Genomic DNA, 25,559 nt, shown 5'->3' on the forward strand with positions numbered 1-25,559 from the left:
AGATTAAATTGCCAGTGAACTACTCCCAGGTGTGGTTCTAGGTCTTTTGGACAGTGGCCTCTGCTGCTGAAGGGCATTATGTGATCCAGGAAGTAAGCTGGGATGGGTCAAGAACTATTAAGTGGATGAAATGTTGCATTCAGGACTTCTTCCAGTGAAAACACATTGTTGTGATGCAAATTCTGTTCTAGTACCCACTATCCATAATTTGTCCTCTCAGCTGTTTTCCATGACTAGCAAAGAAGATGGTTTAGATAGGAGTTGTGGTGCCTGGAATGAATCTTACATCATGCAATACAAGCACTATGCGGTCACTGGGGGACAGGTTACTGCCTAGATGCAAGCTTGTGTCCAGGCAGCAGCCCCTTCCTGCTGTGAAATCAGGATACCTATGGCACTTATTATCTGGCCCCATTGCTCTTGCTAGCATACGTGACAGAAAGTACACCAGGGCTACAAGCTAGTCACTTGACTGGATCAGTGGACTCCTTAGCAGCCATAGATGTCAGCAGCTAGCTCACATTGTGGACACAGTGACTGTTTCTGATGATGATGGAGGCCACCATCATAAATAGCTTTTAAAATGGGATTAAACAATCTCACAGAAAGGGCTATCGGCACCTAAGAGGGATAAGAATGAAATGTATAGCAGCATTATACTTTGGGATACCAGATGGTGGGGACAGACAATAGGGGAGGGCTGTTGCCTTCATGCCCTGCTTATCGGCTTCTAGGAAACATTTTATTGGGCAGTTTTGTAACAAGAATCCTGAAAGGGGAAAAAAAGGCTAACAAATATTAACTTATATCTTACTTGCTGGTTTTGTTTTGTCCTAGATTTACCGAACCAACCAGTGTGCTGGTGAATTTGTGATTACATTTCCAAGAGCCTATCATAGTGGCTTTAATCAAGGTTTCAACTTTGCTGAAGCTGTAAATTTCTGCACTGTTGACTGGGTATGTTTTATATGTTATGAACATTTTATTGGAGAACACAAATCTCTTTGGAGTGTTGTTTTGTTTAACCAAGAAAATACTATCATGGGTTGTGTGTAAGACTAGTGTGGATTGTTTGCTTTATTTGCTATACGAAATGCACGTCACCCACTAAAGAACGAAAGCTCAAAGACAGATGTTTTCAGATGGTTTAAAAATGAAATTAAGTTCAAAGACCTTATATTATCTGAACACTTCTTCATCACCTAATGGTAAGAAGCAAACTGTTATAAACATTGCTCCTGATCTAAAGTTGCTTCATTGTGCATATGAAATTCATGTTGACTAAGGTCTTCCCAAACCACTGAATTAATATGGACCCCTCCCAGAAGATGTAGGACTATTCTAATTGCAGTGAATGGTTGAGACCTTTGTACAGGTGGAAATACACTGCAAGGTTTCTGGTTATGGTGACAGATGCTTCAAATCTGCAGATAGCATTGGACAGTCCTCATTTAATGTTGAATGCCTTTCTGCAGGTGTCAAGTGGACTGCTTCCTACACAGTCACTTGAAAGAACCTGTAACTTTAATCTACCCCCACCCTTCTGCTTTGGAGAAGATTAAGACATTTTGTTCGTTGTCGTCATTTTTTTTAGTTGCCATTGGGTCGCCAGTGTGTGGAGCACTATCGCATATTAAACCGCTATTGTGTGTTTTCTCATGATGAGATGATATGTCGAATGGCTGCCAAAGCTGAGACTCTTGATGTAGTGGTAGCTTCTACTGTTGAGAAAGACATGGCTATTATGATTGAAGATGAAAAGGCTTTACGGGAGGCTGTGTGTAAGCTGGTAAGTTTTTTGTGAAGTTTATTGATGAGCAATGGAATCATTTTAAAGTGCCTAATTTGCAGAACAGCTTGTATATCTGAATCTTTTGTAACTTACAAACAGTCTAGGGTCATACATAATATTACTTTGATTCCTTGAATAGTAGTTCCCTCATGAGTAGTTAGTTGTCCATCTGAGGAAAAGCAGTAAACATGTCAATATAGTCAAGATTCATTCTTTTTTTAAAAAAAGTTCTATTGTTTATTTTCTATTTTTGGTGAAGTTATTATCTTCTTAGATAGCTATTTGTTTTAGGTCCTTGTATTAGGTACAGTTGACCCATAGGTATACCATTCAAATGCTCAAAATACATTTTTCTTTCCTATGGAACTTGAACATGCCTGATTTTCTCTGGGTAGCACCTTGTGACATCAGTGAAACCTGTCTATTTACATACATAGACTGATGTTTTGCCTACCCTTGTTTTATAGGATAATAATGTGATACCTGAGGGCACCAATGTACACACACACCCAACACCTTTCCCCAACACCCTAGTCCTCACAATTTTTATTTTACTGGCAGCTGGGATTGCTTCATAGTGAAATGGGAGCCTCTAGCTGCTGCCATCTTAATTTCCCATGAATGCCTCTAGGCAGGTTGTCCTGTGTAATTAACTATGCCCACCCATGGCAGCCGTTTTATGGTTGCGCCCAGGACAGTTTCTCAAATGTCCAAATGTGCCCACAAGGCCCAAAGGTTGCCTACCTCTTCTATAACATGACTTTTTTCTTTGTACAGGGAGTTACTGATTCAGAGAGAATGAATTTGGAAATTTTGCCTGATGATGAACGACAGTGCATAAAGTGTAAAACCACTTGCTATATGTCTGCAGTCTACTGCTCTTGTAACCCTGACTTATTGGTATGCCTATATCATGTAGAGGATCTCTGTACGTGTCCCACTTACCAATACAAAATGGGGTAAGCTTCTGTTACATTCTGACAGATAGAAATATTATGAAATAGGTGTGCATCCTACCATTTTCTGACTTCTGGCTGCTATATTTTGTGTCTGATATATAATAGAAATTCTAAATCCCTTAAATAGTTAACAGTATTTTAAAAGCTTAAACACTTAATTTTGTTTGCACTAGAGCAGAGTTGTACCACGGACGGAGGGGTGCCGTAGGGTTCTGTCCTGTTCAAGGGCAGTTATTGGTCTCTTTGCTGAATTTTCACCTGTGGTAGGGGCAATGCCTTTTGGCCCTGTCCCTTCCCCATTTTCTAGCAGTGGGTATCTTAATGTCGGTATACACCCTTTCTCTGTTGTGGTTGCATGATGACCTTACCAGGTTTCCCCCATCCTTACAGCTCTAAATAGTGCATCTGTGAAAAGCAGGTACAAACTACAAGAAAATGATTTAATCCTGATGTTTTCTCTCTTTTGTAAACACTGTATAGGTTATTTTGAAGTGAGGAGGTGCTCTTAGGTAGAAGTGGTTGTTTGCAGACATGGCGCTGCTGCTACTACACTTTGGGGTTATATTTTTTGGCAGGCCTGCCATTTGATTTGCTTGTTCTAGAACAAACCATCCTTCTTCACCGTCTCAGTTTTTCACTGACATGTAGACGCTGCCTTTAACACTAGTTACATTGCCTATTTTGTTGTTGTTGTTTCCTGCCTTTTTCCCAGTACTGGGACTCAAGGCAGTTTACAAGAGTAAAACATGTACAATTAAAACATATAAAAATAAGGTTACAAAGTTAAAATAGAATTAAATCTGCAGTAAAATTAAAAACATCTAAAAAAAAATTAAAACAGTAAGATTTAAAAAAAACTCAAATACTTTAACACAGGTCCAGAGTAGTTCCAAAAGCCTGCCGGAACAAAAAAGTTTTTCCCTGCCTCTGAAAGTGGCAGACTTTCAGAGGCAGGGAAGGGAGCTCCAGAGCCTTGGAGCAGCTACCGAGAAGGCCCTCTCCCACATACCCATCAGGCATGCCTGGGATGTTGGTGGCACTGAGAGAAAGGCCTCCCCAGAAGATCTCAGAGCATGGGCAGGCTCATTTGGGAGAATACGGTCTTTCAGATTACCTGGATCCGAGCCATATAGGGCTTTATAGGTCATAACCAGCACTTTGAATTGTGTCCGGAAACAGACCGGGAGCCAGTGGCGCTGTTGTAACAGGGGAATTGTGTGCTCCCTGTAACCAGCCCCGGTCAACAATCTGGCTGCAGCTTCATTTCAGATCACAGTGTATTGCTGCAGTGATTGTTGTATGTGCCAGAACATTTTACATAGAATGTTAAATTTGTAAATAAATTGTTTGAATTCTATACTATTTCCAGATACCGATATTCAGTAGATGAACTTTATCCAATGATGAACGCACTTAAGTTACGGGCAGAATCCTACAATGAATGGGCTTCTAATGTGAATGAAGCTTTGGAGGCAAAAGTTAATAATAAAAGAAGTATGTATCTTTTCCTTTCTATTTTGTACTGTAACTCAACATTATCAAACTAATAGTCCAATCATAAGCATGTTTACTCAGAAGTTCCACTGAGCGCTAGGACTTATTTCCAATTCAATGTACATAAGATTACAGTTTAGATCTGCATAGGATGAAGCTAGACAACCTCATATGAATGTGCAACAGATTGTAATAAAAACATGGACCCAAAATAGTCTGCTTTATTATTTTATTTACCCAAAATTATTATTCTCCCAAAGGTCTCATGAGTTTCAAAGCTTTAATTGAAGAATCTGAAGTGAGGAAGTTTCCAGACAATGACTTACTACGACACCTCCGTTTAGTTACTCAGGATGCAGAAAAATGTGCCTCAGTTGCACAGCAGCTTCTTAATGGCAAAAGGCAAACCAGGTATGTTTATTATGTGTTTTGTGGCCGATTTTGAAGTCCATGGAGCTCATTTGAAAACCTGTTACATGCTTCTCAATTTTCTGCAAATGTTGGCTGTTTTTATGTTGTCTCCGAGTATACTATCTGTTGTGTGTTATTTCGCTTTCAAATTTTGCATATTGTTGTAAAACCACCCAGAGATCTTTGGCTATCAGGCGGTATAGAAATGTAATATGTAACACACACACACACACACACTAAAAAGAATGCTGAAATACAAAATTCCAGCATAACTTGCTGAAAATGCTATGCTAAATTACCTACATTTGTATAATCAGGTTTAAATGTTTTTGAGTAGAACTGTCCATATTTAGGCTGAGCATCAAATAGTATGATTGGGTACCTGCATAAGCCATGGCTCAATGGAAGGCCAGAGAGGAGCAAACTCCAGTTTCCTAAAAGCAGGAGGAGTGCCAGGTTGCAGCAAAAGTTGTGCTTTGCCCCCACTGCTGTTGTCCTACATCCTTCCTGCTGATAAGTGGGAGATTGCCACATGGGTCTTCAGCGAAATCTCCCATTTCTCAATTTCTCAGGTACCCCTCTTACCAGGAAGTGGGAGATTGTGAAAGAGTTCCTTCATCATTGGAGAGGCTGTGGGGGTAATTTTCCATTTCCTGATGGGAGGAGTGTCTGCAGGAATGGCATCCAACTTCCTGGGTTCCTTTTAGCCCTGCTAATGCCACCAGGGAATCCTAAAGCAAAAAGGGAGCAATAATAAAAAAGGAGCAATAATATTTGCTTTCGTAAATAACTTGTATCCTTTTCTTCAGTGCCCTCACAAGGCACTGATGAAAAGGATACAAGTTATTCACGAAATCACTCCAATTTTCTGTTGTTGTGCCTACCATGTTTCAAGTGTAAGAACTATTTTTCAGAGGCATTAGTCACTTGATTCCTGAATGAGGAATTTCTTTGTCTTTGGGGAGAGTGCTTTCTCAGAAGACAAAGAAACGTTTCATGGCGGAGACAAGAAATGACTATTGTCTCTGAGAAAGTTGTTACACTCAAAAACGTGTTATGAATAAGAATAGAGAATTGAACAACACATTAAAGACTACCAAATTTATTCTGGCATAAGCTTTTGTGGATTAGAGCTGACTTCATTAGATGCATAAAGTGTTGTCCTAAATTGCAGGTATATACACACATAGTTGCGAGGAGGCAGGTGGAGTTGTAAATTAGTGAGGTCAGAGGAAAATGAAATGCCAAAAGTAGACACTGACAATTGTGTTGTTAACAGTGACCATTCATAATGCAATGCAACATAAGCATGAGCTAATAATCAAATGCATGGGTTCTGCCAGGGCAAAGTCTACTTTGAAAAACTTCTAAAGCTAGAGAAGAGTTTGTTGGGTGCCTTGCCCCAGACATGTCTTGTGGATTCCTGCCAGCACTGTGAGGCCTTCATGAGGAAAACTTGAAGAAACAGAGATTCATGCTTGCAAGCTCTTCTTTGAGAGAAGGTGCTTGAGGTTGTGGATTCCAGTTCCTCCAAATTGAAGGACACTATGCTGTGTTCTGCAGTGCCTCTTTCCATTTTTTTATTTATTGATCTGCTAGTTGAGGGACAACATAGTGTTTTCTGATGCCCGCTTTGGTATTGTGCTCAAATGGGCAAGACCAAGACATGTTGCTGCCTGAACTGAATGATAAAATGCCCCAGAATGATAGTCTAATCTTATTTCAATACTGATGATGGAACTACCTTCTCCATCACACCTGAGGACAGCAAGATTGTTTAGGGCGTGCAGGGCAAGCTATGTAGCAACCATAGTTACTATAAAAGGGGATTAAATAAATTCATTGAGGAGAAGGCTGTCAATTACTACTAATATACTACCTCCAGAATCAGAGGCAGTGATTACCAGGTGCTAAGAAACAATCATTGGAGAGAGCTATTGCACGCATGTCCTGTTTGTGGGCTTCCGGTAGTCATTTGACTGGCCATTGTGGAAAACAGGATACTGGACTAGATAAGCCTTTCATCTGATTCAGCAGGGCTTTTTGGGGGGGATGGGATGATGTTACTCTACAGGGCAATTGTTAATCAGTTAGAATGTTTTCTTCAGGACCTTGCAAAGTTTGGCTCTTTTGGGTCTGACACTGGTACTGCCTTTTGAACTGGTTTGAATGTGAAAATGTTTTCTAAACTACCTTAATGGGGTAACAACCATTGTAAAAAGGAATAATTTAAACAAAAGGTAGAAAAATGCTAATTGAAAAATAATCTCAGCCAGTTTAGGGATTTTATTGACAGGCAGGATATAGAAATTATTGATAATTATTCATATTATTGTAAATTATTCAAATAACTGAAACATTTGTAACATATTTTAGTCATGTAGACTTTCTAGTGGTATATGAACATGTCTATGTAATTGCAGATATCGGTCTGGAGGAGGAAAATCTCAAAATCAGCTGACTGTTAATGAACTCCGCTTATTTGTTAGGCAGCTCTATGCTTTGCCATGTGTCCTCAGTCAAACAACATTGCTAAAGGTAACTCAGAGCACTTGGAGGTGGAGGGGTTTCTCTCCGCATAATAAATAATAAGAGATAGCCTCTTAGATTTACAAACATTTAAGAACTGGGATAGAGAAATGAATGTCACTGTAGTTCCACTTGGTTCAAAAGTTCCACACTAGTAGAATATAAACAGAAGCAAATGTATAAAAATGTAATAAATAAAATAATAAAATAAATTAATAAATAAAGCAAATTGAAACAAGCAGAAATATTCTATTCTATTTTGGAATGGGGCAGGTTAGTGGAGCTCACAGAAGTTAGCTCTGCTGACTGGTCCATTCTACAAGCATGCATTCCTGCTAATTTACAGGATCGCTTTAAGACGTGCTAATAGTGGATCCTCCTGGCACAATAGAAACCATGGAAGTGCAGCAGCTGTATTGGATACTGCCTATAGTACTTACATACAGTGCTAGTTTACTGTGGGTCAGTTCCAGGTTGAAGCTGACAAGATAAAATAAAGATGAATGTTAACAAAATAATAATTAAAATCTATAAACGAAACTAGCAGGAAACAAAACATACAAAAAAGACAATCAGCTTGTTGACATATGTATAGCTAAGGCTGCAATCCTATATCCACTTTCCTGGGAGTAAGCCCCATTGAATTAAGTGAGGCTTATTTTTGAAAAAACAGGATTTTTTAAAAAAATAAACTGCTTGGAGATCTTAAGATATCAAGTGGTATATAAGTAGTTTAAATAAATAATAAATAAAATATACACCTCATTTGAAGCTGGCATAGCTGTGTGGGAAAGCAGGATCAGGGAACTAATTTGCACTGATTGGAGATATCAGCAAAGAAAAAGTGGGCTGGATTGGGACTTCTTCGGGCCACATCTGGTCAGCCAGCCAGAGGTTCCCTATCCCTGCTGTATGGCATCAAATGTGATGAGAACTGGTTTGGTTGTAGTTTGCGCAATTGCAAGAATATACCAATTGGACAGCTGCGCAAAGTCAATGTAAGTGGAACTTCCAGTTACAACTTGCTGCACAGATATGTTCAGAATTGACAGTTAACAGGAATAAATTAGAATAAACTATATTGCACATTTTGGTATATGTAGTGAACATCGCTTTAAATGAACATAAATTGTTGGGAGATATATTAGTTATTTCCCACCCTTCCTTTGTGTACAAGCCTTACCCCTGGGAGTTGTTAATTCTTAAGACCAAGAGACATATTAATTCAGGTTGGAGCCCTCGCTGACCAAAATTGAATAAAGTGAAGCCCTTAAAATAAGATGTATTTAGAAATCCTAAAACCTGAAAAAATTATGTGGATTTTTTGGAGGAAAATACAACTGGCATTTTGAAGAGCCTGAACTCGCTAACTCATAAAAGTATACGAGACTGCCAGCTACTCATTGTGAGTGTGTCTAAAGTAGCAGAGTAGATCGCTTCGATTCTGGTGTGGGAGTTTTCAGGCTTTGATGTATTTTGCTGTTTCGTTTTCAGGATCTACTTAATCGTGTGGAAGACTTCCAGAAGTATAGCCAAAAACTCCTCTCTGAAGAAATTCCCAGTGCTTCAGAACTACAGGAACTTTTGGATGTCAGTTTTGACTTTGATGTTGATCTTCCTCAGTTAGGTGAATTACGGATACGCCTAGAACAAGCACGTTGGCTGGAAGATGTACATCAGGTTTGCTTGGACCAAAATTCTCTCACTCTGGATGATATGAGAAGACTTATAGATTCTGGTGTTGGACTAGCTCCTCATCCTGCAGTTGAGAAGGCAATGGCTAGACTGCAAGAGCTCTTAACAGTGTCTGAACACTGGGATGACAAAGCTAGAACCCTGATAAAAGCCAGGTAGAAGCTGACTCTTCTTTCAGAACTGTTGCAATTACTACTTGCTGTTTTCAAATAATTGAATGTATTTTTCAAATTGCAGAAAAAATGAGGGAAATGTTGATCTATACCAATTTGTGTACAGCAAAGAAAATGAGATGATAGATTTCCTAATTACAGAAAAAGTTGAATTTCTTTAATAATGAATACTTCATATATTATTACTTCATTCTTTTTAAGATGTTTTTTAAAAGCAATCATTGTATTGGTGGTGGTGGGTGTGGTAATACTAAGTTTTATATAAGTGTACATTGTTGCCTTATAGTTTCATAGGCAGAACTTACAAACTAAAATCAACAAAGACAGGAAAAGGAGAGAGACATAAAAGACAACCAAAATGGTTAGGGGGCTGGAGGAGCTCCCCTAAAAGAAAAGTTACAGTGTTTTGGCATTTTAGTTAGACAAAGAACTTTGATTAAGGAGGAGTGAATTTGAGCAAATGCAGTTACGTGCTTAGATACTGGTTACAGTTGGGAATGAATTCTCATTAACAGAGAATTCTGTTACTGATTCAGGATAAGCTTAGTTGAATAATACCGATGTTCCATAGTCGTACTTTTCTACCTGTGAAATCCGATATGCATTCTTGTTTACTTTTATTGAACAGAAAATATCAGGAGTTCAACTTAAGAAAAATACATGAACAATAACATTTTGCATGCTAAGTTGCTGCAGGCTATTACAGTAATAAGAAATGTACTTTTTTTTACATTATGTGTGTTCAGTGAATATATGTAAGAGAGATTTTTGGTACTTTCCCCCTTTCCCTGAAACTGTTGCCATTATTATTGAGAAAATGCTCCTCCTCTCTGCTGGTCCATGGTACCCAGATGTTGATGGACTACAACTCTCATCACCCCAGCCAGCATGGCCAATTGCTAGGAATGATTGAAGTTGTAGTCCAACAACATCTGGAGACCAAATGTTTGAAGCAACTGCTATAAGCCATTCACAAGCCCTTTAGGATGTCATATATGACATGGCTATCCAAAGTCCTACCCTGCCAATACCATTCCTTGTCACTAAATGCCATGTTGAGAAAGGTGGTAAGCTGTTGCTGCACTGGAACTAGCATTATCACTCTTAAGCTTTGTGCTCTGAGGGTGTCAGCCAACACTTTAATGATTGGCTGTTGGTAATTTAATCTGGAGTTTCATAGTGGTTTCAGTTTTCAGAAACATCCGAATTTGGGAGCCAAGAGTCCAACCACAATATCTTGGGCCCACTTCTCACCATGTAGATAAATTTGTGTCTGCGCTATACCACTACAGACTGCAGATGGGGTATGGGGAGGCTGACATGATTGAATGCCCTGTACAAGAAAATTCCCTGCACATAGGAAACAGATGTGTTGGGAAGATAAGTGTGCTAAAATTCTATTTCCATTTGTATGGAGGAGCATTCATTCATGTGAGCCCCGACATATAGTGTGAAGTGGTATTTTCTAGACACTCCCTCAAAGAGAATTTGTCCTTAATTATATTGAGGGATCTTTTTAAAGGCAGGCTTGCTTCTAGATAGGAGATACTGAAATAAATCCTAGAAACTGAGTTATATATGCATTGGAATTCCAGTACTCCTAATTTATGTGATGACAGCCTTTACATGTTCTTTGTCGTGTTTTTTCCAGTTGTTTGGCAGATAGCCATTTCACACTAGTTTATGGGTAACAATATGGTACCACATTTTGGCTATGTATGTTTTATTTATTTTAAGACCACGGCAGTCATTAAGTAGTCTTGAAGCAGCAGTGAAGGAGATAGAGGAAATTCCTGCTTACCTTCCCAATGGCATAGCTCTGAAAGATGCTGTGAAAAAGGCCAAAGATTGGCTACAGGAAGCGGAAGGCTTGCAGGTAGGAAAAATATATTTATTAATTGCTAGTGATATTCCTAGTTTGATTTCACTAGAACTTCATTTGTGGTAACTGGTGTTTTCCTTCGGGAGACGAACAGCAGTTACTCTTACATATTTTAGCAGATTTAGAATGCAACTCTCTTGCAGTAATCTAGAAGCATATTACTGACAAAAATAACAAAGAAACTTGCATCTAGTTTCGGTTGATTTTGCAGCTAAAACAGATATTTGTTGTAATACAGATTATAAAAGCAGAGAAATGCTTACTTCTGTCAATTTTTTTTTATCCATCTATTTCTATAAAATTTCACAGTATTGTATCTTTATTAAAGCATTTTAATGTTTCTGCACTACTAGGCTGGTGGACGTGTACCTGTATTAGATACACTTGTGGAACTTGTGTCAAGAAGTCGGTCTATTCCGGTACATCTGGAATATCTGCCAAGACTAGAATCATTAGTGGCTGAGGTTCAAGCCTGGAAAGAGTGTGCAATCAATACTTTTTTGACAGAGAACTCTTCTTATTCTCTTCTTGAGGTAAGCAATTTAGATTATATACAGATCTTCTGTGTGTGTGCGTGTGTGCGTGCGTGAAATACAGAAATTAAGCAAGTAGTATTAAATATTAGAGCTCTGCCAAATGTTTGCCTGAGGACATTTACAGGATAAATACTGTACTTCTGAGGGGCTCTTGTGTTTATTTGCATCCACTATGTTTCCAGGCTGCTGCCTCAGTGCATTTTTTCTCACCTTCTAGGCAATAATAGCAATGTGGGGAATTATATCACTAAGGACAAAGGTAGCTGAATTAGTAAGGGCAGTGCTTTCAAACAATGAGGAGAGTATTGCTCCTCTAAGGAAAGGATCCCACTGGGATGCCTCTTTTAAGCTGGCAAAGCATGTACAAATGGACAAGAGGAATACATGGTCTGCTCACCGGTGGTTCTTGATTCTAGATCAGAACTTCCCCGCCCTCATTCCCCCAACTTTGGCTCAGTCCTGTTCAGCATTTTATTAACATTTTGTCAGAGTTTAAAATATATTCTAAAATGCATTGTATATTTTGCTCTCTGTTTTTCTTCAGGCAAGGTAATTTGGAATTTGCATCCCAGGTTTTTACTTTCTCATTGAATCAATCACACAAAGAAGATAGCTCTAATCTTGTCTTCAAATTGATCTGCCTTTGCTGTCTTTATTCTGAGATAAACAGTGCAGTTATACTTTTATTATGTTCTTGGCAACTGCATAAAATCTGAAATACTTTAAATTCTAACATATATTAAGGTTGCCTACATAAAGCTAATAGCTGTTTAAAGTCGTGTTGACAGGGTTTTTCTATGTAGATTATGTATGACAACTGCTGAACAGTTACAATTCTGTATGTTTTTCTGTTATATTATGGCATGACATCTTAAGAGGTGCACACGCTCCTCCCTTGTGAATTTCAGAGACCTGTTTAAGACCCATCCGTTCGAAAGGATTGAGATGGATGGAAGAAAAACATTTGGAACTTTAGCTACTAAAGCAATGGTCTACAGCTTATCTCAGTATCATTGTTTTGATTTTTTTACTTTACCTTTTATTATTGTGATTATTTTTTGAGCTGCCTTGATCATCATACTTAAAAAGTAGGGAATATTTTAAATAATGTAATTTATCCTGACCTAACTGACTGCTGGAATAAAGTTGAAGTATTGTACAATCTGCTATAGGCTTAGAGATGTAAAATTTCTGTAAATGTTGAAGCCATGGGAAAAAGCAGTTTTCCCAGTGTTTTCGAATAAAACTGGAAAGTTTAAGAAACACTAAAACACAAGCATTGCTTACTTTCTTATTAAACCTAGCTTCTTTAAGACCGTGAAATGTATCCTGTATAATGTAGTCTGATACAATTGTGATTTGTGGTATATTTATGATTTTTAAATGGTATAATTACATACATATTCAGTGTTGGAGAGAGATCTGCAAGCTGCTGCACCTTAAAGTGCTAATTGGCATATGCTAATTTTTGCCAATTGGGGAAAATAGGAATAAAATAGAAACTTATCAACATTGTAGTAAATAAACGAAAGGAAGGTTTTTCTATTTAGGCTTTGAAAAAAGCCCTGGCTCTAAAGAACTATTTAACTAGTTTTGTGTGACCAAAGAGGCTTTGGGTTTATGTTTCTCAAATAGTAGCTACCTGTGCCTCATAGCAGACCTCTTTTGAAACTGAGGGGAGTTTTAAAAGCACTTGCAAAATAGTGGTGTCTACCATTCCAACTGAATAATGTTTCAATATTCAAAGTAGCTCTTTGGATAAAGAGAGTCACAGCATCCAAAGATGATTCAACTATGGACTTCTCACAGAGTACACTCTCTTTCTCGCTCTTCTTTGTCAGAGGCCTGGTTTACACATGCAACAGTGAGATTGTGAAATCCTAGGGTGATAAGAGTGGATTGTACTACTTCAGCCTAGAAGTAGGGACCATATTTTTAATGCACTAATCATATTGGGTGGGGAGGGGAATCCCTGCAAGTTTAAAGTGTTACAGTCTACAGGAGTAAGCAGTCTGATCCTTCTACATGATTTAGACTATAGCTTCCATGAGCAATGATCGGGGATTGATTATTTATTTACAATATTTATATACCACTCCCCATTCAAAATTTCAGAGCAGTGTACAAGATAAAATACAATAAACAGAATAAAACACCTTAAAATAGATTTTTAAAAGCAAAGGTGAACTGTGGCTGATCATAAAGGACAGGTTTCTTGGAACAATGACGTTTTCAGGAGGTGCCGAAAGGAGTACAAAGTTGGCGCCTGCCTGACTTCCAGAGGCAGGGAATTCCAAAGGAAGGGGACCACCACACTGAAGGCTCTTCCCCTGGTGGACTCCAATCAGAGGATGGGTCTAAGTGGAACCACCAGGAGCATGCCCTAGGATGACCTCAATGATTGGGCAGGTTGGTAGGGGAGAAGGCGCACTCTCAGGTATCCTGGTCCCAAGTTCTTTAGGGCTTTGTACACAAGTACAAGAACCTTAAATCTGGCCCAGTAGTGAATAGGCAGCCACTGTAGTTCCCTCAGCAGAGGTGTTACATGCTGGAAAGGGGCAGCTCCAGACAACAGCCAAGCTGCAGCATTCTGCACTAGCTCCAGCTTCCGGAGCAGCTTTAAGGGCAGCCTTTAAGCACTTGCAAAATAGTGGTGTGCAAATAGCGGCAGCAAAAAAGCTGCTCCGGAAGCTGCTCCAGCTTCCGGAGCAGCTTTAAGAGTGCATTGCAGTAATGCAATCTTGAGGTTGTCAATGCCTGTACCACTGTGGCCAAGCTATCCCTGTCCACAAGAGGCTATAGCTGGCGAAGCAGCTGAAGCTGGCAAAAGGCACTCCGAGCCGCCATGGCCACTTGAGCCTCCAGCGACAGAGATGGATCTAAGAGTACCCTCAAACTATGAACCTGATTTTTCAGAGCGAGTGCAACCCCATCCAGAACAGGCAATGAGCCTGTCTCCTGGACTCGGGAACCACTCACTCGCAGGGCTTCCATCTTGCCAGGATTCAGTTTCAGTTTATTAGCCCTCATCCAGCCCATTACTGAGTCTAGGCACTGGTCCTGGACCTGCACAGCCTCTCCTGATTCTGTTGTCACAGAGAGACAGAGCTGCGCGTCATCAGCATATTAATTGCATTTAGCTCCAAACCCCCTAATTACCGCTCCTAATGGCTTCATATAGATGTTAAAAAATGTTAGGGACAAGAGGGTGCCTTGTGGCACCCCATTGCTCAGTTGTCAAGGGGTCGAGGAGTGGTCACTCAATGCTACTCTCTCAGAACGATCCCATAGGTAGGACCGGAACCACTGTAGAACAGTGCCTCTGATGCCCATCCGACGGAGTCGATCCAGAAGGATACCATGGTCGATGGTAACAAAAGCCGACGAGAGATCGAGCAGGATTAACAGGATTGCACTCCCCCTGTCCCTCTCTCAATAAAGGTCATCCATCAGGGTGACCAAGGCTGATTAAGTCCAGTAACCAGATCGAAACCCAGACTGGAATGGGTCTAGATAATCAGTATTCTCCAAGAGTGCCTGCAGTTGGTCTGCCACAACCCTCTCAAGTACCTTCCCTGTTTGCAACTGGGCTGTAGTTGTCTAGTACCATTGGGTCCAAGGAGGGTTTCTTCCAAAGTGGTCGCACTACTGCCTCCTTAAGGACAGCAGGGACCACCCCTTCCCAGAGGGAGGCATTTATCATCCCCTGGACCCACCCAGTCAAACCCCCTCAGCTTGCTTTTATAAGCCAGGAGGGACAGAGACAGAGGGCAAGTAGTTGGTCGCATTGCTGCAATCACCTTGTCCACATCATCAGGCTGCAATAACTGGAACCAATCCCACAAAATTGGGCAGATGGTGGCATCAGACACTTCAACTGGAGCTGCACTAACAACAGCATCAAGCTCGCTGTGGAGAGAAGCGATTTTATCCTCAAAGTGTGATGCAAAATAGTCACAGCGGGTCCTCGATGGGGCCAGGGCCCCATTTGCTGAGGAGGGTGTTAGCATCCCCCAGACCATCTAGAAGAGCTCCGCTGGACAGCTATTGAGGACACGATGGAGGCAGCAAAATAAACCTTCCTTGCTGCCCGCTCTGCACACAATAGGCAAGATTATGCGCTCTAGAGCATGCTTAGTCATCTACACTTCGAGTCTTATCCCATTTGCTCTCTAGCCGACGTAGTTTGAAACATCTGGACGGTACCAGCTTGCCCATTCTGTTGCTGCTTCAGAACTCTACCATCTCATTCTGTTGCATGTGTAGACTAGGCCTGATTCTCTCTAAGTCCTATTTCTTCTCTTTCTGTCCTAATTCACCCCCCCCCCCCAAAGAAGACACACAGAGCCAACAGTCATCTTGCACCTCACTACCTATTGGGTAAATAGCTCAGACTGAGGGAATTTGTCAATCATTCTGAACTCCTAGCATCAATAAGACCAGCTTTTGGTTACCAATTAGGTTAAAAAAATTAAAGATCTACAAGGGGATTCATGACCAGCTACTTTGTAAATGCACAAATAAAGTCAAGGGGGAGACTTATGAACCCTCAAAAGCTAACCGTTTTGTTGTGGCATTTGCTTTTGTGGACTAGCACCCACTTCATCAGAGGCATGAAGTGTTATCCTCACTTGGTGCAAGGCATATGTGTGTTTGTACACTCTCAATACTGGAACCAAAAGTCTATTCAGTGCAAGAGGTACAGCTTGTGCAGAGTTCAAATGTAAAAGGTAAACATGGTAAGCCATATACAACACCAATAGTTGGCTATAATGCTGTGTTCCTAGCCTTGCTATGTTAAATGATACCTACTGTATAATGGGAGATTCTTGGTCAGATTGAGTCTTAAACCAATACAATCAAATGGACTGATAAAATCTAGCAGGCAATTTTCATTTGAAGTTACTGCTGCATTGTACAGTTAGTGCTGATCAAGTATACATTTGAGCTTTTGCATAGAAATGTCACAAACAATCTCTTGCATTGCATAGCCTTTTGTTCTCACTACTTGCAGTTTTTCTCTGAAAATACGACTGTGTGTCTTATAACTATTTTTTCAAAGTGTAAGCCGCTCCGAGAGCCTTTTTTGGCTGAGGAGCGGGGTATAAATATGATAAATAAATAAAAAATAAAAATAAACTATAAATAATTTTGCTGAGGATAGCACTTTATGTATCTGATGAAGTGGACTCTAGTCCACTAAAATATTTTAAGTTACCAGAGGACTCTCTGTTGTGTTTGCTGTAACAGACTAACATGCTTAACACACTTGTATTTGCAAAGCAATTATTGCTACCAGTCAGGCACTTCAAGCCATACCAATTTTCCATTAACAAAAGAGAATGTTTACCCCTTTACACAAAGCTATTGCATATAAGCTTGTTTTCAAGAAGATGATCATTTCTTCAGCTTCCAGTGTTTTCTCTTACCTAGACCACCCTTTACCAGCTCCTGTTCTTAAGCAGTCCTTCTCCCAAGGCAGCTTCTCTATAGTCTTCTTTTTTAATCACAAGCCACAACACAAGCCTTTCAAACCTAACATTAAATATATTCAGACATATAAACATTAACATACAGAGATAAACACACATTTACTAAATAGTCATCATAATAAAGCCAAATTAAATAAAAAGGGAAATATACACTAAGGGGTTTGTGGGGTGTGAAAGTGAAATTCAGCTCAAGATATAACAGCCCATTATACATATGCCACTATTGTTCAAACAGTTCAAGAAACAGAGGCTAAATCCCTAAGTATTTGTTGTATGGGCGGAGTGGGGGTGTCTCTCCTGTTAAAAGCAATCTTCTCTCCTAATTGCCCCTCCGGATTTACTAGTTTAAAAAGGGCCTTCAGGATAATGTTACATGCATCTATGTGCAAAATCCAGTTTGGTCATTTAGACTCCCAGGTAACATTGATGTAGGACTGAAAAAGGGGTGTTGTTGGAATTTGTAACCCTGAAAATTAAAGTGACTGGTGGTTGTAAAGGTTTTAAGAGATTGATGTGTAATCTTCTATTTCTGGGCTGTTTAACATATCAATGCTGAGCAGTGTTTAGATCTTCTGTTGTGAAGCTCTCCCCTCATCCTCCACAAGCCCTCAGGAATATCTTATTGCACTTTAAAAACTTGTTTGGGGTGTGTGAGTGAGCTTTTTTAGGTGAGAATCTACAGAATCAAATTCAACTTATTTTTGGTGCAACAGACTTAACATGGTACTTTTCTAGAATTTATCTCTACCTTTGGATGACTCTTTAAAACAAGGATATAAGATTGCTAGTGTTGCACCGTAATAAATAATGTTTCTTTTCATCAGGTGTTGTGTCCAAGATGTGATATTGGAACATTGGGATTTAAAAGAAAAACAAAGAAATTAAAAGAGCCTGTCCCAAGTGGAAAAAAGAGGAGCACCAAATTAGAGAGTTTAAATGATTTAGAAAGAGCTTTAACCGAGAGTAAAGAAACTGCTGCTGCGGTATGTATATGCTTAAAATGGGTTTGCATATATGTATTTAGTAGATAAGCTTCTTTTATGATGATTCCATTTTTTGTATTCCTTCCAGCATGGAGGTGCAGTTATACTTTTTTGGTCTAGTATAGCTGTGTGTGTATCCTCTCAAATATACATTTTTAAAAATCTGACTACATGAGACTTGAGATGGGGATGTGCACATCAGTTTGGAATGCAATTTCTGTGAATAAAAGTCAAGCCTCACATTCTACATGTGAGAATTCCTCAACATTTGATTCGCTGACAGACAATAAGCCATATTTTAATATAAAAAAAGACTTAAGAATAAGAAAGTATCAAGGCTACTCTCTAGAACTAAGCTGTCTTGCAAGAGTTAGAGAAAATTACAGTTGAGACCATCAGCTGAAGAAATTTGAATGGTTTTTTTTTTAATGTAATTTGCTTCCAGATGGCCACACTCAGTGAAGCCCGTTTAAAGGAGATGGAAGCACTGCATATTCTAAGAGCAGCCAATGAAGAAAAAAGCTTCTCTAATGAACAGGATATAGAGATCAAAGTTTGTCTCTGCCAGAAAGAGCCAGCAGCACCGATGATACAGTGTGAGCTATGCAGAGGGGTCTTCCATACAAGCTGTGTTTCAGCACCCAGCAATTTGCAGGAACCTCGGGTGTGGCTCTGTCCTCACTGCCATAGATCTGAAAAGCCACCTTTAGAAAAGATTCTACCTTTACTCGCCTCTTTGCAGCGTATTCGCGTGAGACTGCCGGAGGGAGATGCTTTGCGGTATATGATTGAGAGAACCGTGAACTGGCAACACAGAGCACAGCAAATGTTATCCTCAGGGAATATAAAACTTACACAAGACAAAGTGGGCTCAGGGATACTGTATAGCAGATGGCAAACCATGGCAGGCCAATTGCAAGAGACTAGTAAGGTAAGACTCCCAATTATTTCCTGTTAAGGGTTAACCAGGATGAGTCCAGCAACTTCCATGGCATTGGACAGTTTTTTACCAAACACTGCTATGGCAAATGTATTGCTGTCTAAGAGTTGATAATCTACATTTTATTAGCCAAGGGTCTGCCAGTATATTGGGGCCATTGATGTTGCACTTCCTTCAGTTATGGATTTCAACTACATCATGTTTCTACCCCAAAATCTTGCATAGAATTAAATGAGTAATTTCCTCCTGGATCCCTGCTGTCCTTGCTTGATTTGCTGAGATGTTACAGCAGAGCTCTGTTACTCTGTTTCAGGAATCTGGTCCTCTGAATGCTTTTTGCTCAGCTGTTTTGATGTTACAGTGGATTTAGTCAGGCTTGGACCTTACTGAATACTTTTCTTGGGTGGGGATGGGGGATTGGGAAACTTTACAGTCTGAATCTGTGCTTATGAAAATTCTATGTAAAATTAAATCTAATCAGCTTTGGCTACCTGATGTTACTTTGAGGGTGAAAATGTTCACCTGTTCACGGGTTTCCCTCGTCCAGAACTCAAATGAAATGGTTGTGTGTGCTTCATGGAAGATGAAACTCCTAATCCCATACTTAATATTCCTAACACTTTGTGAGAAAGCCTTTTGCCAACAAAAGACAGGCATATTTGGTATAATAATATATGGAAAAACCCTGTGCGATCAGAACGAATTTGATTTATTTTAAAAACGTATAGACTGCCACTTCATCTAAAATAGGATTTCAGGGCAGTATACACAAAAAAATTGATTTTTACTACAATAAAACTAGATTAAAACCTGTTTATTTGCCCAGGCATTTTATATTTACTTTTTTTGCTGACTGAAGTAGTTTTTACTCCCCTCAATTCTACTTTATTTATGTTTATTGTAGTATTCCAAGGACTCGATAGCCTTTTAGGCGCCTTCCAACTCTAAGATTCTATGATTCTATAAATTCAGTAAAACTAAGAATAAAACTACTTCAGTCAGCTAAAAAATACAAATTTAAAATGCCTGAGCAAATAAAAAGCTTTTAACATGGTGTTTAAAAGAGTGCAACATTGGTGCCAGGCATATCTCCCAGGTGAAAATGTTCCAAAGTTAGAGCATTACCCCAGAGAAGGCCCTCTCTTTAGTAGACGATGAATGTACATCTACAACTCCTAACATCCACAATCAGCAGTCATGCTGGCTGGAGATTATAGGAATTGTAGTCTAATGCATCTTGAGGGCACCAGGTAGGGGAAGGCTGCTTTACTGGTTGGAGTGTCTGAACTGTTTTCAAGAGCAGCTCCATGGATAATGTATTATAGTAATTTGACCTGGAGGTTACCAGAACATGGATCACTGTAGTATGGCTATCCCTGTCTGGAAAAGGCAGCACCTGATAAACTATCTGAAGCTGGTAAAAGGTGTTCCAAGCCCCTGAGGCCTCTTGGGCCTTAAGTGACACTCACTGTTAGATCCAAAAGCAACCCCATGCTGCATACCTTCAGAACTGACTGTAGACCAACTTCCTGAATCCAGGAATCACCTACTCATAGTGCCTCTGTCTTGACAGGATTCAAGGAAACGTACAACTAGAACATCAAGAGTGGGGAGTTTTGTTGCTTTTGACATCCCACCCTCACTAGTTCTGTTCAGTATTTGCTGCTGTGCTGAATGTGGAGTGCTGAGCAGATTAGTACTGAGCAGAGTGGAAACACCTGTGTGAGCTGTTGAATTCTGTGATGGATAATTATTGCCCTGTAAGATCGTTAAACTGCCCTGGGTTTGCTAATTGTTTTCTGCTCTTTTGGACTATACTTCCAGAGTGGAAGTCTGTCTAGAAAGCCTGTCACAACCAAACCTCTTGAGAGGAAATACAGCAGCTGGAATATCTAGAATGGGGAGTTTGTTTCCTCTAATCCAGGACTATCCCTTACAGTGGTCAATCAGATGCCATTGGGAAATCTACAAGCAGGGTGTAAAGCCAATAGGCCATCCCATGTGTTGGAATTCCAGCAACTGATATTCTTTAGTATGTGTCTCTGAACATGGAGGTTCTTTTTAGCTATTATGATTAATAGCTGTTAACTTCTTCTCCTCTCCTAATTGTCTAGTCTCTTTTGAAAGCCATCTAAGCTAGGGGCCGTTAGCATAAAAGTATTTGTGCATTATATGAAGTAGTACTTTCTTTTGTTTGATTAGCAGTAGTTTTAGGACAATTTCACAGAGTGATTCCCAAGTTCTAATGTGAATGAAAGATAGTAGGCAACTTGTGGCCCTCCAAATGTTTTGGCCTAAAACTCCCATGATTCCTCCGTATTCACTATGCTGGCTAGGGCTGATGGAGGTTGTAGGCCAAAACCATCTGAAGGGCCTAAAGCTGTCCATCCCTCTCATGTTCTCTTTTAGTCATCTTTTTTTCTAAATTAAAAAGCTCCAACCATTTAGTTTAGTAGGGAAAATGAAATCCAGCCATGTTGAAGTTGGTTGCCCTTTTCTTTAACTTCTCTCCATGTCTATGGTGCTTTTTTGAGAAGGGTCTATCCTAACATGAGATTTGCTTTTTTCACTGCTGCTGAACACTGAGTTTGACATCTTTGAATTAGTTGCCCATTTATAATCCCAAGGTTGTTTCCCCAAGTCTCAGCGAGATAAGTCCCCATCAGTGAATTTGTGGTTGGGACTTTTTTGCCCCATTGTATATTACTTTGCACTTACTTAATTTGAATCTCATTGGCCTCCTTGCTGCCTATTGAGGAGTTCACTTTGGAGCTATTCACATTCTGTCTGCTTGGATTTCACCATATTGAATAACTTGGTATCATCTGCAAACTTCGCTACCTAATTGTTTAACCCCTGACTCCAGATGATTTGTGCATAAATTTAAATATCTGTCCTTATTTACATCACACTCTATTAAGGAAATAATTTATTCCTGCCTTCTGCTTCCTAGTCTTTCACCGATTACCAATCCAGAAATTATTCCATCACTGCTAAATTTACTCAGGAGCTTTTGCAGGGACTCTAGATAGGTTAGAAAGCCTATCGAAAAATATTTTAAGAAAGCAATAATGTATATACAATTTTTAAAAATGTACAAGTTTGAGGCAGGATTACTTCTGGAATGCCCATGTTGATTATTCTTAGAAAGACTTGATCTATATTTTTAATAATTCTAGCTTTTATAATGTTCTCTCTCAAATTACCTGGGGCAGAGATTAAGCTGATCAGTTTGTACTCTCCTGGCTTTCCCCTCAAGCTTGTTCCTGCTGACCTGTCCACTTACATGAAAAACACCCAGTTCCCTTTTAGGATTTGTATGCATTCATCTTTGTAAAAAATTAGTTACATAACAGAATTTTCTAAAACAGTGATGTGAGGTAGGCTATTTTAATGAATAGTTAATTAAAACTGCATTTTAATACCTTGATAATTTAAATTCATAGCATGTTAATTGCTTCTCTTTAATTAGGTTTCACAGACAATTGGTGCTACATCTTTCTCTTTGCCTCATGACTGGAATAACAGACCCATACATTTACACTCTCCTTTTTCTACAGGACAAAACTGTATCCCCCTTCATGGTAAGGATGCTTTAGTTATTAGTGTTGACTGTGAAATCCTAAGCATAAAATTAAGAGATTTCCTTTGTGTAGGCTCATATAGCCAGGGAGCTTGTAACATAATTTTCCTTTGTTTGGCATGCACTTTGGAAAGACACATTTTAAAGCTATGTAACTGTCACCCTGGAGAATTAAAAATTCTTGTGTTTGTCATTGTAGCCATAAGTACAGAGCTCAATGAACTAATGATGGAAGCCCAATTGCTACAAGTCTCACTACCTGAAATACAAGAGTTGTATGAGACTTTATTCACAAAGCAGACCCCTGTTTCAAAAACAGAGCAGAAGTCACCAGTTGGACCAGCAAGTGAAAAGGTAAGTATTTGGCACAGAAGTCCCTCTCAGGAAGGGAGAGTTTGCTTGGGCCCAGTCAGTTTAATAATAATACAAGTTAATTTTGGGGGGAGAAAAAGTTTATTTTAGTCCCTTTAGTCTAAGTGGAATCTTCTTCTCACCCAAGAGCACACATGCACAGGTGCAGACACTCTCCAGAATATATTTTTAAATTTTTTCCTTAACATTACCAACCACCAAGATATGAAAGCAGAAGGCACACCAGAAATTCACTCCCAATTGCTTCTCTGCATCCCTTCTCACCAATAACACACTTCTGTTCCTGAATTGCTTATACAGTTAGAATGTTTGTAAAAATTCCATTGCATTAAGCAAACTCTACCAGTACATTGTGGAGAATTCTTTTTCACCAAATCTCATTCATGAGCACTTTATGAAAGGAAGAAATGTATTTCCGGGTTTTTTTTGGTTTTTTTTTTTTTACTATTCAACTCCAAAGTTCCAGGAACAATAGAATGCACACATTACTTCCATAATTAAGGTGTTATGCTGTAGATGTGCTTCTCATTCAGTGCATGACAGTCACTGCATAACAGACTGAAATACACAGTACTTAATAGCTACATAGGTTTTTGTGAACCGCCCAGAGAGCTTCGGCTATTGGGCGGTATAAAAATGTAATAAATAAATAAATAAATAAATACACAGTACTTAATGGTCTCATTTTAATGTATATTTCTCATAGAATGACTGTCGAGGAAAGAGAGATGGCATTTGCTCTATGGAAAAGAAACTGAAGAGACGTTTTGAGAGAGGGGAATACTGCAGTGAGATGAGAACAAGAGTCAGGAAAATAACTCCCAAGAAGAAAAAACTGAAATTGACTCATTTGAGGGAACTGAATACTAGCAAGCTGGAAAGAGAGAGGCTGTTTGACATTCAACACTCTGGTGAAAGCCAGTTGCTTCTTTCAGATATGTCCTTTTCTGAACAGGAAGAGTCTGAAGATGAGGATGCCGTTTGTCCAGCTGTTAACTGCCTGCAGCCTGAAGGTGATGAGGTAAGTGGATGGGAAACCGCCCAGAGAGCTTCGGCTGTGGGGTGGTATATAAATGTAATAAAATAAATAAATAAATAAATAAATAAATAAATAAATAATAAAATCTGTAGATGATGTAGGAATGGTATGTTAAGAAATGCATGATACAAAGTTGGAGGAGGCCTTGTAAGCCATCAAGTCCAATTCTCTGCTTGATAATGAAAACTAGAACTAGAGCATCCTCCAATGGTCCACACTCTCCATCTAAAGCCCATTAAATCTTGCCCTGCCCTCTGAGGCAGCAGAGAACAAGTCTTTCTGTGAAGAATGCCATCATGCCCCCCACTGCTGCTTTCTCCAGGCTTACATACCCATTTCCTTCAGTCATTCTCTCAGGCCGTACTTTTTGCATTCTAATGTTATTTAACTCCAACTTCTACAATTTTCCCTTTACACTTGTGTGTATATATACAGATAATTTATTTCTTTATTACATTTCTATACCACCTAATAACTGAAGATTACACTTCATGCGTCTAATAGAGTGGACTCTAGTCTACAGAAGCTTCTGCAATCATCAGTGTTAAACTTTTAAGATGTCGTAAGACTTCATTGTTTTTCATGCAATGGACTAACAGTTACTCCTCTAGAAATCATATGACTTTATTTCCTGTACTGCTGACCATCTTTGTTGCCCTCCTCTGAACCAGTTCCATTTTGTCTACATCCTTCTTAAAGTGTGGTAGCTGGAACTAGATGCAGTAATGTTAGATAGCTGGGCATGTATCTGTACAAAATTTGCCAATGATCAAATATAAATGTGTGATATGTTACATCTGTTGTCCTCTGAAGAGTTGTCTGCTTTTTGTGTCTAGGTGGACTGGGTCCAATGTGATGGCTGCTGCAACCAGTGGTTCCATCAAGTGTGTGTGGGTGTTTCTCCAGAGATGGCAGAAAAAGAAGATTACATTTGTGTAAGCTGTACTGGAAAGGACTCTCCATATCGAAAGTAGAATGCCTGAGGAGCATTCAGGACTCTACAAAAGAAGATGATGAGATTTTTCTCCATAAAGAGAAAAATGGTTTTAGAGCCAAGTTGCAAATGGTGCTACTTCTATCCTCATGGGATCATTTTTCAAAACTTAAAACAATTTGACACTTTTGTATTTTTATCCTTTAAGCTGTTTGTGGTTATTGAGGTTTGAAATGCTGACTGTTTAGCCAGGGGTTCTCGCCAATTTGAAAGGCATCAAACAGGCACCTTTTCATGTATAGCATTTAATTACCTCTTTGGAATTTACCAGCACACTTAATCAACTCTGTTTAGGTGCAAAATACTGCACTAAGAATCCCCAGAATTCCTCTTTTTGAAGAAATCCCTGTTTACTCTCTTGAACGTTTTTGAAAACTTTAGATTTTTCCCCCACTTTGATTTTTTAGACTAGATTTATTTATCTGAGCAATAACTTCTGTGTCTGGTTTCAGTGACTGGAATTATAATTCTGACAGCGTGTTGGTGCTTTTAGCATTGGTGAATGTACAGAAAGCAAATGTTTAGTTTCTAGTGTCACTGATGGACTAGTGATGTAGGAGACAGAAAAGCTCTGTAAAGTAATGGCCACAGCTGTATTTTGGCTTTTTCTTCTTTTTTGGTAGCTTGTATCAAATGTTGCAGTTTATATTGTGGAATAAACCCTTGGTTATGTTACAAAATTAAA

The 25,559-nt window shown here is 39.3% G+C and overlaps 1 protein-coding gene across 2 annotated transcripts in view; it reads left to right on the forward strand.

Annotated features, from left to right (window-relative positions):
• KDM5B (lysine demethylase 5B) overlaps nucleotides 1–25,559 on the forward strand; it is a 67,771-nt gene extending 42,212 nt beyond the window's left edge. The window contains exons 14-28 of one of the 2 annotated variants that reach the window (XM_063144427.1): nucleotides 838–957; nucleotides 1,595–1,789; nucleotides 2,570–2,751; nucleotides 4,121–4,245; nucleotides 4,506–4,656; nucleotides 7,080–7,194; nucleotides 8,680–9,035; nucleotides 10,791–10,929; nucleotides 11,289–11,468; nucleotides 17,788–17,946; nucleotides 18,392–18,877; nucleotides 22,359–22,470; nucleotides 22,669–22,823; nucleotides 23,797–23,862; nucleotides 24,717–25,559. In XM_063144427.1, coding sequence (XP_063000497.1) covers nucleotides 838–957; nucleotides 1,595–1,789; nucleotides 2,570–2,751; nucleotides 4,121–4,245; nucleotides 4,506–4,656; nucleotides 7,080–7,194; nucleotides 8,680–9,035; nucleotides 10,791–10,929; nucleotides 11,289–11,468; nucleotides 17,788–17,946; nucleotides 18,392–18,877; nucleotides 22,359–22,470; nucleotides 22,669–22,823; nucleotides 23,797–23,862; nucleotides 24,717–24,854 — 2,679 coding nt within the window. In that variant the 3' untranslated portion in view covers nucleotides 24,855–25,559. Of the gene's footprint in view, nucleotides 1–837; nucleotides 958–1,594; nucleotides 1,790–2,569; nucleotides 2,752–4,120; nucleotides 4,246–4,505; nucleotides 4,657–7,079; nucleotides 7,195–8,679; nucleotides 9,036–10,790; nucleotides 10,930–11,288; nucleotides 11,469–17,787; nucleotides 17,947–18,391; nucleotides 18,878–22,358; nucleotides 22,471–22,668; nucleotides 22,824–23,547; nucleotides 23,863–24,716 lie in introns of both variants that reach the window. The other variant, XM_063144423.1, reaches the window with a different exon arrangement.

Source organism: Elgaria multicarinata, chromosome 1 (genome assembly GCF_023053635.1).
Source record: "Elgaria multicarinata webbii isolate HBS135686 ecotype San Diego chromosome 1, rElgMul1.1.pri, whole genome shotgun sequence".
Classification (NCBI taxonomy): Eukaryota; Metazoa; Chordata; class Lepidosauria; order Squamata; family Anguidae; genus Elgaria; species Elgaria multicarinata.